Source organism: Primulina tabacum, chromosome 3 (assembly GCF_025594145.1).
Source record: "Primulina tabacum isolate GXHZ01 chromosome 3, ASM2559414v2, whole genome shotgun sequence".
Lineage (NCBI taxonomy): Eukaryota > Viridiplantae > Streptophyta > Magnoliopsida > Lamiales > Gesneriaceae > Primulina > Primulina tabacum.
In genome coordinates, this window is record NC_134552.1 from 48,398,237 (window position 1) to 48,412,375 (window position 14,139).

The 14,139-nt window shown below is 37.9% G+C and overlaps 1 protein-coding gene across 1 annotated transcript; it reads left to right on the forward strand.

Annotated features, from left to right (window-relative positions):
- The first annotated feature begins 440 nt into the window (after positions 1 to 440).
- LOC142538757 (uncharacterized) lies at positions 441 to 2,482 on the forward strand. The gene is made up of 3 exons (XM_075644055.1): positions 441 to 987; positions 1,060 to 2,303; positions 2,426 to 2,482. Exons 1-3 carry the CDS (start codon positions 441 to 443, stop codon positions 2,480 to 2,482), a joined length of 1,848 nt encoding a protein of 615 aa, XP_075500170.1.
- Positions 2,483 to 14,139: the final 11,657 nt, after the last annotated feature.

Genomic DNA, 14,139 nt, shown 5'->3' on the forward strand with positions numbered 1-14,139 from the left:
CAGACTTACTCTGGGATCGACACTGGTCCTTGGGATCACCATATCACGACTCACACTGAAGAAGACTATGCATGGGGGATGAATAGAATACGAGAATTGGATTTTACCTCAGGGGATTGGGATCATTATATCACAGTTCCATCAGGAGTTGATGTTGCATGGGGTTCTAGTAGAACAGGCCAATTGGATTTAAATTCATGGGCTCCTGAAGAAAATACCACAAATGTCAGACATTTTGATAGTTCTGCTAAGGCTGCAAATATTCCCACCCCAATTACAGAACACATGGATGAGCAAGATGATTTATTTGGGGACAGTTCGCATCATGTTATGAATGTCGATGATGATTTTTATGCTACATCAAGTGACGGAGAGATGCTCATCATATTGACAATGCAAATGAAGGGACATCGGCGCGTGTGTTAATGTCTGGAGCAACAATGACAGAGAACATTCATATGGCACCAGAGCAACATTTATGTGAAATTCCTCAATTTTTCAATCAAGTCTATGACGAACAAATTCCAGATTCATTTGGTATTCCTTCTGCTTCACGAACAAACTTTTACAATCCTGAAAGGCCAGAGCTCGATGTAAAAATGGTTTTTAAGAGCAAAGGTGATTTAATAGCTTCAGTGAGGGATTTTTCTGTTCGGGTTTTGAGACGTAAATATATCGTTGTCCAAAGTTCTCCGACAATTTGGAAGGTCAAATGCAAGAACTGGTCCGAAGGTGGCAACTGTGGGTGGGGACTTCGAGCATCGTTCACAAAAAGTTTAGGCTACTTCATGATCACAAAATATGGTAATGATCACACATGCATGTCTACCCAAGTCGGTATAGATCACCACAACCTTGACATAAACATGATAGCCAGCACACTTTTGGGAATCGTGCGTTGTGATCCTGCATACGAGATCAAATATGTGCGAGAAAGTATTAAAGGAAAATATGGGAATGATATATCGTATGCTAAGACATGGCAAAGTTAGAAACGTGCGGTGGAGGTAATCTATGGCACATGGGAAAGCTCTGTAACTTTGCTTCCTAAATATATAGGAGCTTTGTCGAAGTACAATCCAGGAACTATTGTAGAATGGAAGCATCGTCGACCGTATGACCATCCACATAAAATTTTGAACTTTGTATTTTGGGCCTTCAAACCATGTGTAGATGGTTTTCGACATCGTCGCAACAAAATCAGCGTAGACGGTACGCATATGTACACCAAATATAAGCACAAACTACTCATAGCAGTAACTTTGGATGCCAATAACCAGGTTTTGCCGCTAGCATTTGCGCTTGTTGATGAAAAGAATTATGAGTCTTGGCATTGGTTCCTCAGGAATGTTGCACGACATGTTACCAGAGGGTGTAATGGTGTGTGTCTTATATCTGATAGACATGCGGGTATAACAAGTGCAGTGCAAGATCTCCCTAACTTTAAGCCTCCTCATGGTGTTCATCGTTTTTGTTTGAGGCATGTTTGCTCTAATTTCAACAGTAAGTTCAAAAACATTCACTTTAAAGACTTATGTTGGGAAGCAGGGATACAACACAAAGTAGCAAAATTTAATGCGACAATGGAGGCAATTAGAACAAATAATGCAGCAGCTTTAATCTATTTGTCAAACATTCCAAAAGAAAAATGTTCATTGACTCATGATGGGGGATGGAGACGAGGGATAATAACGACGAAAATGTCTGAGTGTATTAATGGTGTATTGAAAGGGGTTCGACGTCTTCCAATAACTGCAATAGTGGAGCTGACATTACAGCGATGCGTGCAATATTTCATTCAACGGCGAGCGCGAAGTGATAAGATGCTGGAAAAAAATCAACCATGGACCGACTTTGCGTACTCTAAATTTGATATGTGGTCAAAAAAGTCAATTGAACATCGAGTTTTAAGATTTGACCAAAGGGATAAAACAGCATCCGTCGCAACAGGAGGAAGACCTGGTCGGCAACATCACGTACAAGCTGTCAACATTTCTACGCGTGATTGCAAATGTGGTAAATTCGCAATATTTGGAATTCCTTGTTCACATGTTATATGTGCAGCAAAATGGTTTGGTTTGAATCCCACACAGCTTGTACAACCATGGTTTACACTTAGCGAATACGTGAACACATACGATGGAAGATTCTACCCTATTCATGATGAACAATATTGGGATGAACCTACATTCCAATTACAACACAATAGAGTTCGTCGACAAAGGAGGCAGGCTGGTAGAGATCTCAGGACGCATAAGAAACGAGATGGATCAGCCATCATCGAGGGAGAGACAACGTGGGAGGTAAAAGATCTACAATAACGTATTGTACCTTATTTTTAAACCATAACATGTGAAGTTATTAATGTAATTACAAAATTGTGTATTAAAATTTTGTATTTATTAATAATTCTTGTTCATTGCAGGTAGATGCATGTGAGAAGATCGAGTTATGGTGCCAAATAATTATGTTTGTGACGTAGATTTTACAATTCAGTATTGTATTGTTATGACAATTCAGTGTTGTATTGTTATGAAGATTTTTTTAATATGTAGTTTGTTGAATAATATGCTTATTTTTTTTCATTACTATAACTTTAACCGTAAATTTATTCGTAAAAGAATAATAAATCACAATCAATACATTCCTAAATTTTTAAAAGTCAATAATACAAAAATTGTAAACGAATGTTGAAAAAATATGTTGCAGCAACAACTTGTAACTAAAATTAAAAAATTAAAAAATTGAAAAATATACAACAATACGGTGTAAGTAATTGTGCATATCTAAATAAATAGTTAATATCGATGGTAACGATGCCCCCAGTGCCATACGGTGGTTTTCTGATTACTCTACGTCCACGACCTAACATCGGTTCATCATCTCCATGCGTACTTGTTTGGGCTGCATGTGGGGCCCCGGGTCCGACATCTAATACTAATAATTAAAATTGTAACAGACCAAATGATTGAGTAAAATACATAATTTGTGGTTCACAAATCCACATAAACATCGTCAAAATAATTTAAAGGTCACAAATGTTTGAAATATAAATTTTACATGCCAAAATAAAGTAGTGAACCAAAGTAATCCAAACATCATCAAATAGCTCCTAAGACCCGAGAATCCCACTCTAACTCGTATCTCCTCGCATGGAGCTGGACTCCGGCATCCCAAGCCTCGCCTCACATACCGTCAAGCACATGAAAACAAGAGGTAGCCGACGTGCCGGTGAGTATAAACCCAGTATGATACAATCAATAACATATGAGAATTAAAATTCCACATAGTTCATATATACTCATTAAGATGCAATATAATGCAATGTATGATCAGAAGCTGTGGGCTATCAATAAATCTCAAGATCAAGTGAATCATCTGGTCATAGGGTACCCAAAGGAATAGAATCACCCAGCAACATCCACCAACTCATCCGCTCGGGGTGGGGTGCTGTGTTCTACAATCCCCAGGACTATGGTGCGCCTATAGAGAGTGTTCAGGCCATAGCAGCGACCTCCGCATACACTATGCCAACTCAACTATAGCCCCATACGTCCAACAAATCAATAAATCAAGGCGACCTCCGCCATATCAAATCTGAATCGAAAAATGGCTCAATATGCAATGCAATGATGCATTTTAATCTCATCAAGTCAATATCATAATAAGCTCATCTCAAAAGATCAATCATCAACAAATCACAAGTAATTCATCAAGCCATCAAATTTTCAATTTAAAATAAAAATTATACTTTTACCTCGTATGTTACCGACCGTAACATACCTTTCGAATATTACAAACAAGATATCAAAATATATGGTTGAGAAGTCTTGAACCCTCGCTGTCTACTCGATTCTCTATCGACCAACTTAAATTAAATAATCTTGAGCCAACCCAAGTCAATACTTCAACCGAATCTTCAATACATAAATCAAGAACTCGGATTACTTATCAAAACAGAGCAATATTTGTACAAAATTCATAATTAATTCGTTACATATTCAAATCAAGATCTGTAAATTGAATATGCAAGAAAACTCAATGCCCAACAATTCTTCTTCATAAACATTTGTCAAATAAAGTCATTTACTCGGTCGTTCATAATCTGAAACATAGAACATAAGTTTCGAAATTCTGCATCAGTACAAATCTGGCATAGTTTAGTATTTCGAGCATAACGCCCTCAATACTCAATGGAATCAAGCCCATTTTATATCATTTCGAATACAAGACAATGTTCTATAACTTTTATTTGAACATCAAATCCAGATTCCCAACCAATAAATCCCAGAATTCGAATAAACAGAAGGCATGTACACAAACTCGGGATTCTAGACCAGGTTTAGTAAATATAGCATATCTCTTTCATTTCTTCATGGAATTGAGTGATTCTTGAACCAAATCGAAGCTAACTCGATTGTCTACAAGTTTGATAAAGACCATAATTCTAAAATCCAAACACAACTGTCCCATATACTCAAAATACTGAAGGTATAAAAACAGATCTTGCACATAAACAAGAAACCATGCTCATATCCATTTTAAATTCAAACCAACTCAAATACAACATCTTCAACATCTTAATATCTCAAATATCAACTCAAATATCAATTCTAAACTTCAACCCATTTCCAAACTTGAACAAAAATCTGAAAAACTTACATCCTTGTGAAGCCCGTGACAAGAGGATCACAAATCAAACTTCATTTCATAATTTTCTTGAACAAATCTCCCATAGATTGAAGAAAGAAATGTAGAAATGGCGAGGAGATGGAGGAGGATTTGCGTGGAGGAGAAGGAAATGATTGACAATGAGTGGTGGAAGTCAAAGTGAGCTTAAAAAAATCAATTTTCGCATCTGTTAGCGCCGTAGCGCCACTTTCTAGCGCCTCAGCGCCAAACTTTCGCAAAACTAGCGCCTAGGTACTACTATTCTAGCGCCGCAGCGCTTGAATAGTAACCTCGTGAACAGTAACTTTTTTTTTAATTTTTTTTTCAAATTTTTTTTTAAAAAACAATTCGGGCATTACAATTCCTCCCCTCTAAAAATAGATTTCGTCCTCGAAATCAAATCATCAATTTCAAGTCTACGATATAATGAACAATACTGAAAATAAGATCGAGAATAGAAGCATACTACATTTGAATAACTCTGGATATTTATGTCTCATGTTCTTCTAATTGCCAATTTGCCTCCTCGACACCATGTCTATTCCACTGTACTTTAATCAACGGTATCAATTTATTTCTGAGTTGCTTATCTTTTCTGTCTAGAATCTGAATCGGTCTCTCAATATAGCTCAAAGTCTGATCTAACTCAACCTCGTCGGGTGGAAGTATATGAGAAGGATCTGGATGATATTTCCTCAACATAGACACATGAAAAATATCATGAATACTTGATAATGCTGGAGGAAGAGCTAATCTATAAGCCAAATCACCAACACATTCCAAAATCTCATACGGACCTATGAATCTCGGTGATAATTTACCCTTCTTTCCAAATCTAACTGTACCACGGAAAGGAGATATTTTCAGAAAAACTCTGTCACCTTTCTCAAAAATCAACGGTCGTCTCCTGATGTTCGCATACTTAGCCTGCCTATCCTGAGCAGCTCACATACGACTCTGAATCAATTTCACATTCTCTGTCATATCTTTTATCATATCAGGTCCTACAATTGGTGCTTCAGATAAATCGTCCCAATACAAAGGAGATCGACACTTCCTGCCATATAGTGCTTCAAATGGTGACATTCCAATGCTCGCTTGATAACTGTTGTTATAAGAAAATTCGACAAGTGGTAACGAATCCTGCCAACCAATACCAAAATCCATCACTACAGATCTCAGCATATCCTATAATGTCTAAATAGTACGTTCTGACTTACCGTCTGTCTGAGGATGATATGATGTACTCAAATGCGAACGAGTACCAAGGGCCTCTTGTAAACTCTGCCAAAAATGAGAAGAAAATCTGGGATCACGATCTGATACAATGGACTTAGGCACACCATGCAATCTCAAAACTTTTTTGATGTACAATCTGGCCATCTGATCATGCTTATATGTCATCTGATAAGGAATAAAACATGAAGACTTGGTTAATCTGTCAACGATAACCCAAATTGAATCGCATCCCCTCAACGACCTCGGCAATTTCGTGACAAAGTCCATGGTGATATGGTCTCACTTCCATTCTGGAACCTTAAGGCTATGCAAAAGACCTCCTGGTCGCTTTCTTTCTGCTTTCACTAGTTGACAATTCAAACAACGAGATACAAATTCTGCTATGTCAGATTTCATTCTTTTCCAACAAAATTGTTTCTTCAAATCATTGATCATCTTTTTACTTCCAGGGTGTACACTGAATTTACTGTAATGAGCATCACACAAAATCTGTATCCTCAAATCTGAAATATTAGGAACTACAATACGATCATTCACAAACAAAATACCCTCATTATTAACCTGAAATTCTGATCGATGTCCTGATCTGACGAGTTCAACTGATTTCTGAATGCTTTGATATAACTTTTGGGCCTCTCTAATTTTTACAAACAACTCGGGTTCTGCCTGAATCATAAATGCTCTTACAGGTTGAGTATCTACAACAAAATCCAAACCAGAAAGACAACAGTCTTCTACTAGATCAGATACACTGCTAGTGATCAAGGACATATTGCATACTTTTCTGCTCAAAGCATCGGCTGCTGCATTCGACTTGCCTAGATAATATTTTATCTCGCAATCATAGTCTTTCAACAAGTCTAACCAACGCCTCTGTCTCATGTTCAACTCCGCTTGTGAAAAGAGGTATTTCAAACTCTTATGATCAGTGAATATCTCAAATCTCTCCCCATACAAGTAGTGACGCCAAATCTTTAAGGCAAAAACCACTGCTACTAGTTCCAAGTCATGCACTGGGTATTTAGACTCATGTGGCTTCAACTGTCTTGAAGCATAGGCAACAACACGGCCATGCTGCATTAATACACAGCCCAGTCCTTGATGTGAAGCATCAGTGTGCACTGTAAATCCTCCTACACCTGATGGGATAGTCAGAACTGGAGCACTAGTCAATCTCTGCTTAAGTTCAACAAAACTAGCCTCACATGCCGGTGACCAAATAAATGGTACATTCTTTTGTCTCAGTTGGGTAATTGGTCTCGCAATCCGTGAGAATCATTCAATAAATCTGCGATAATATCCTGCCAAACCCATAAAACTACGTACCTCAGGAACTGATGTCGGTCTAGACCAATTGATGACTGCCTCAACTTTACTCGGATCAACTGATATACCAGCACTCGAAATCACATGTCCAAGTAAAACCACTCTATCCAGCCAAAACTCGCATTTGGATAATTTAGCATACAACTTTTCATTTCTCAAAATTTGCAAAACAGCTCTCAAGTGCTCGGCATGCTCAAATTCAGATTTTGAATAAATAAGAATATCATCAATGAAGATCACAACAAATTGATCTATATACCTTTGAAAAACACGGTTCATGAAATCCATAAATACCACAGGTGCATTGGTCAACCCAAAAGGCATAACCAAAAAGTCAAAATGCTCATACCTGGTACGAAAACCAGTCTTAGGTACATCTGCCTCTCTAACTCTTGACTGATGATATCCAGATCTTAAATCAATCTTAGAATATACTAAAGAATCCTGCAACTGGTCAAAAAGATCATCAATCCTTGGCAAAGGATACTTATTCTTTACGGTGGCTTTATTCAACTGTCTATAATCAACACAAAGCCTCATAGACCCGTCTTTCTTCTTCACAAATAAAACCGGAGCACCCCAAGGTGAAACACTTGGTCTTATATATCCTTTAATCAATAGATCTTTAAGTTGTTCCTTTAGTTCTTTTAGTTCAATTGGTGCCATCCTATAAGGAGCTCTAGAAATAGGCTGTGTACCTGGCATCAACTCAATGTTGAAATCAATCTCTCGGACTGGAGGAAATCCTGGAATTTCATCTGGAAATACATCTGAAAATTCACTAACAATTGGAATATCTGGAAATTTAGGTACTAACCTTGAAATATCAATTGCATAAACCAAGAAACATTTTGCTCCTTTCTGCAACAAACGAGTCATCGACAAAACAGATATCAAAGGAATCTTAGCTCGAGAACCCTTACCATAGAACGTCCAGTGACCTGCCATATCAGGCCTAAACTTAACAATCTTCTGAAAACAATCTACAGTAGCCCTGTATCTTGTCAACATGTCAATACCAACTATGCATTCAAAATCAGACATCTCCAACACAATGCAATCAAGCTCAATGTCATTATCCTCATAACGAAATTCACAACCACTTATCATTTCAGCTGACCTCATCACTTTGTCCAGTGGAGTAGAAATAGATAATGTAGATGATAATGGCATAGAATGCAATGAATGCAAGGAGACAAAGTGCTCAGCTATGAAAGTATGTGGCGCACCAGTATCCATCAAAACATAAGCAGGATAACTTGAGAGAAAACAATTACCTCCAATGACATTATCTGGAGCATTATGTGCCTCATCCTCAGTGAGTGCAAAAACTCGGGCCTGCTGTCTAGGTGGCTGTCCTACTCTGTGGCTACCACTCTGTTTGTTCTGATCTGACCGATTTGACTGTTGATAGGAATGAACTGTAGGAGTCTGGCGATTCTGGTGAGGTGTCTGTCTCGATGATCCCTCACTCTGAGATATATCACTGCCACGATTAGGACACACTCGAGCATAGTGTCCCACCTGGTTACACAAATGGCAAGCTCCCGAAACTCCTCTACACTGATCGGTATAATGTTTACCACCGCACTGACCACAAGTCGGGCCTGGTTTGAACTGAACCAGACTGTCTCGATCCACTAGAACTCGAAAAATTACTGTCATGCCTCTTAAATTGTTTTCCTCTAGCCTTGAACTGCTCTCTTATGTTGCCACTGTTACCACCAGTATTACCCTGTCTGAACTGCTGTCGGAACTGTGGCTGTTGGGGTCGTTGCGAATATTGAGAACCTCTCTGCCTAATTATTCCAGTTTCAGCTCCCTTGGCTCGATCAAGAGCCTCAGCAAAAATGTTAGGCCTTCCAGTATTAACCAGGGTAAATATATCATGATTAAGACCATTTATGAAATGATCGGCCTTAGCTTCTTCATCGGATGCTACATGAGAAGCAAATCTCAGTAAATTCGAGAACTTAGCAACATAGTCCTCAATATTCAGATTTCCCTGCTTCAAATTTGCAAACTCGGCTCCCCTATCTTTACTGTAAGATGTAGGAAAGAAACGCTGATAAAATTCAGATTTAAAAATATCTCAGGTAACAATCGTACCTCGACCCTCTAAAGCTTTCTTGGTCATGATCCACCAACTCTTAGCAACATCTAATAACTGATGAACAACTAACTTGATTCTACGATCATCTGGATACTCAAGAGATTCAAATAACTTATCCATATTCTCCAACTCGTTCTCACACTCTAATGCATTCTCTGTACCCTTCAACATCGGTGGGTGCAAAGACTGAAATCTGGCTAACAGTATCTCCATCGGAGTCGGAGTTATATCCATCTGAGTATGAGTAGCACTGCCTTGATCTTGTGCCACTGGTATGTTCTGTCTAGGTCTACCATGACCTCTACCTCGAGTAGTCATTTCTGATATATAATAGATCAAACACATATAAAATCACAATATCATAATCATCTCAATCTTGTATCAATCATCTCTGGCTCTCGAGACTCAATAATCTCAAAAATCTCGAATAAAGCTCAACAATAGAATATCTCAATTATGATCATGTATTTCACATTACGGCACAGTGAAAATGCTAGAAAATATATCACATGATCAAGCAATTCGAACTGACTCGATCTACCCTGTTCCCAAATATCTTACACTCTGATACCACCTAATGTGGGGCCCCGGGTCCGACATCTAATACTAATAATTAAAATTGTAACAGACCAAATGATTGAGTAAAATACATAATTTGTGGTTCACAAATCCACATAAACATCTTCAATATAATTTAAGGTCACAAATGTTTGAAATATAAATTTTACATGCCAAAATAAAATAGTGAACCAAAGTAATCCAAACATCATCAAATAGCTCCTAAGACCCGAGAATCCCACTCTAACTCGTATCTCCTCGCCTGGAGCTGGACTCTAGCATCCAAGTCTCACCACACCTACCGTCAAGCACATGAAAACAAGAGGTAGCCGACGTGCCGGTGAGTATAAACCCAGTATGATACAATCAATAACATATGAGAATTAAAATTTCACATAGTTCATATAAACTCATTAAGATGCAATATAATGCAATGTATGATCAGAAGCTGTGGGCTATCAATAAATCTCAAGATCAAGTGAATCATCTGGTCATAGGGTACCCAAGGGAATAGAATCACCCAGCAACATCCACCGACTCATCCGCTCGGGGTGGGGTGCTGTGTTCTACAATCCCTAGGACTATGGTGCGCCTATAGAGAGTGTTCAGGCCATAGCAGCGACCTCCGCATACACTATGCCAACTCAACTATAGCCCCACACATCCAACAAATCAATAAATCAAGGCGACCTCCGCCATATCAAATCTGAATTGAAAAATGGCTCAATATGCAATGCAATGATGCATTTTAATCTCATCAAGTCAATATCGTAATCAGCTCATCTCAAAAGATCAATCATCAACAAATCACAAGTAATTCATCAAGCCATCGAATTTTCAATTTAAAATAAAAATGATATTTTTACCTCGTATGTTACCGTCCATAACATACCTTTCGAATATTACAAACAAGATATCAAAATATATGGTTGAGAAGTCTTAAACCCTCGCTGTTTACTCGATTCTCTATCAACCAACTTAAATTAAATAATCTTGAGCCAACCCAAGTCAATACTTCAACCGAATCTTCAATACATAAATCAAGAACTCAGATTACTTATCAAAACAGAGCAATATTCGTACAAAATTCATAATTAATTTGTTACAGCTTCAAATCAAGATCTGTAAATTGAATATGCAATAAAACTCAATGCCCAACAATTCTTCTTCACAAACGTTTGTCAAATAAAGTCATTTACTCAGTCGTTCATAATCTGAAACATAGAACATAAGTTTCGAAATTCTGCATCAGTACAAATCTGGCATAGGTTAGTATTTCGAGCATAACTCCCTCAATACTCAATGGAATCAAGCCCATTTTATATCATTTCGAAGACAAGACAATGTTCTATAACTTTCATTTGAACATCAAATCCAGATTCCCAACCAATAAATCCCAGAATTCGAATAAACAGAAAGCATGTACACAAACTCGGGATTCTAGACCAGGTTTAGTAAATATAGCATATCTCTTTCATTTCTTCATGGAATTGAGTGATTCTTGAACCAAATCGAAGCTAATTCGATTGTCTACAAATTTGATGAAGACCATAACTCCAAAATCCAAAAACCACTGTCCCATATACTCAAAATACTGAAGGTATAAAAACCGATCTTGCACAGAAACAAGAAACCATGCACATATCCATTTTAAATGCAAACCAACTCAAATTCAATATCTTCAACATCTCAATATCTCAAACATCAACTCAAATATCAATTCTAAACTTCAATCCATTTCCAAACTTGAACAAAAATCGGAAAAACTTACATCCTTGTGAAGCCCGTGACAAGAGGATCACAAATCTAACTTCATTTCATAATTTTCTTGAACAAATCCCCCATAGATTGAAGAAAGAAATGTAGAAATGGAGAGGAGATGGAGGAGGATTTGCGTGGAGGAGAAGGAAATGATTGAGAATGAGTGGTGGAAGTCAAAGTGAGCTTAAAAAAATCAATTTTCGCATCTGTTAGCGCCGCAGCGCCACTTTCTAACGCCTCAGCGCCAAACTTTCGCAAAACTAGCGCTTGAATAGTAACCTCGTGAACAGTAACTTTTTTTTTAATTTTTTTTTATTTTTTTTTTCAATTTTTTTTTTTAAAAAGTTCGGGCATTACACTGCTGATGTACTGGTATCGGCAATGTTCTCACCAACCTCATACCCTTCTGTATCAGAATATTGTTTAAATGGTATGGGCGACGTGTTAAATGTAGGCCGACTCTCATTCATACCCGGTCGAAAGTCACTTTGTAAAAATTGTGTAAAACTTCCAGCAAATGGAGTGTAGTAACCAGCGTCATACGATGGAAAGCTTGAAACCACTGGCGGAGTAGTGTATGTCATATTTGAAGATGATGGTCCGGGTTCAAACTCATTTCCTGTCCACATCGGTGGATATTGCACATGAGCTGGACGTGTCTGTGACATAGATGCATATGTTATGTAACATATATTTAATACAATAAATTATATTTACGTACATATGTAGATAAATTGAACATGTCTTACGCTAAAATGTCAGTAGTTTGCATCGACAAGATGGTAGCCCATGATGTTTGAAGGTACCACTGGCGGCGAGAGCACTATTTGTGAAATGCGATGATACCAACCAACATAGTCCACAGTGTTGGTGGGTGTACCAGGTATGATATAATCCCATCAATCACAAAATTATATATGTCATTCCACATTTTTACAAAATCTTTGTGATATATCGCCCAATCAAAGTTGTTCCGGCCTTGTCGCGTCAGTTTATGGAAATTGTCGAAGTTAGTAGCAGGTGGCGGAATACCCTGACGCATTCCAAACTGTCGGAAACAGCGCTCTGGTCTATGCATCTCAACTATATGAAAATTGATCAATGCGCATGCCGACCGACATAGATGAATTCTATTTCCATCAAGAATTCTGCCAACCTCCGGGGACTCCATATCATAAACTGTCCATAGAAACTGAAGCAAATAAAATGAAAAAAAGATTATCAAGTCGATAATATATAATTCAGACTGAATTTGTAAAAAATTTCAAACTCTAAACAACTAATTTATATATCTACCTGCCCTTCTACCATCCTGTCAAGCATATCTCTCATTATACGGACCGAATGATGGGCCGTGTGTGTCCAAAGAATCCGCGTCTCCACCTGCAATTTATAAAACTACATAATAGTTTCATTAAAACTAAATAACAAAATAATAATAATAATTGTTAATTATTTCTTATTAGTACCGTGCGCCGTATGGTAGGAATGGTAGACCCTGAAGCACATTCACAGCCTGCTCTTCTGAAATAGATACCTCTTCTGAAATAGATACCTGTTGCGCTCTATCAGGGCAAAGAAGAGTAATTCTATATCACACCCAAATATGCAATAACATACAACAGAAATAGTCAAATGATAAGAAAAATTAAGTACAACAAATATAATGACCGTAGAAGTGTAAAAATACCTGCAATATCTGAACAGGGCCACACAAATCGACCTTTAATCTCATTGATGTGTCGCATAACTCTCTATAAAGATATGCTAACACAGCAGAACCCCAGCTAAACGTATTCACTAATTCTATGTCCTCAAGAAACTGCAAATACATAAGTTTCACAGCAACACCTTCCGGGTCCGGAAACATACATCCACCAATGATCATTAATGCAACACAATGGGAATATTGTGTCACGTCCTCTTCAGTGATTTGATCATTAATCATATTATTTAGGCAATGGTCTAGCAAAGCGATCAGATAAAGATGTGCACCTTTAATCTGAGAAGATGTGGGCGTAAAACCCAACCAATAGTGCAGCGCTGTTGTAAGGTATGTTTGTTGTACGTAGTATCTACACCAGTGATGGGAATGTCATCAATATTCAACCCCTAAATAAGGGCAACGTCCTGCAGGGTGATTGTTGCCTCGCCTACGGTAAGGTGAAATGTGTGTGTCTCACGACGCCATCTCTCAACAATGGCTGTAAGCAAATGATTATCATAATATTTAATTGGACCACACTGAATGACACCATAGAAGCCCATCCGTGCAAGACATAGGCGGACACGGAGGTGAATCCCAGCATTAAGCAATCTCCAAAGACATTTGTCAGACCGGCGTGGCGGAATTATTGCATCCATGTTTTCAGCGTTGATATTAATTGATATATGTCTACCCCGCAAATACAACACATTCTCCGTATTTTCAGCCATCTTGCAAACAAAAAATTCAGTAGTTAACAAATATT

Coding starts and splice junctions, on each gene's coding strand:
- LOC142538757 (XM_075644055.1), top strand. CDS start 441: ATGACAGAGAACATTCATATGGCACCAGAGCAACATTTATGTGAAATT. Junction 988..1,059: donor GTATGCTAAGACATGGCAAA/GTTAGAAACGTG, acceptor CTAAATATATAG/GAGCTTTGTCGAAGTACAAT. Junction 2,304..2,425: donor AGGGAGAGACAACGTGGGAG/GTAAAAGATCTA, acceptor TGTTCATTGCAG/GTAGATGCATGTGAGAAGAT.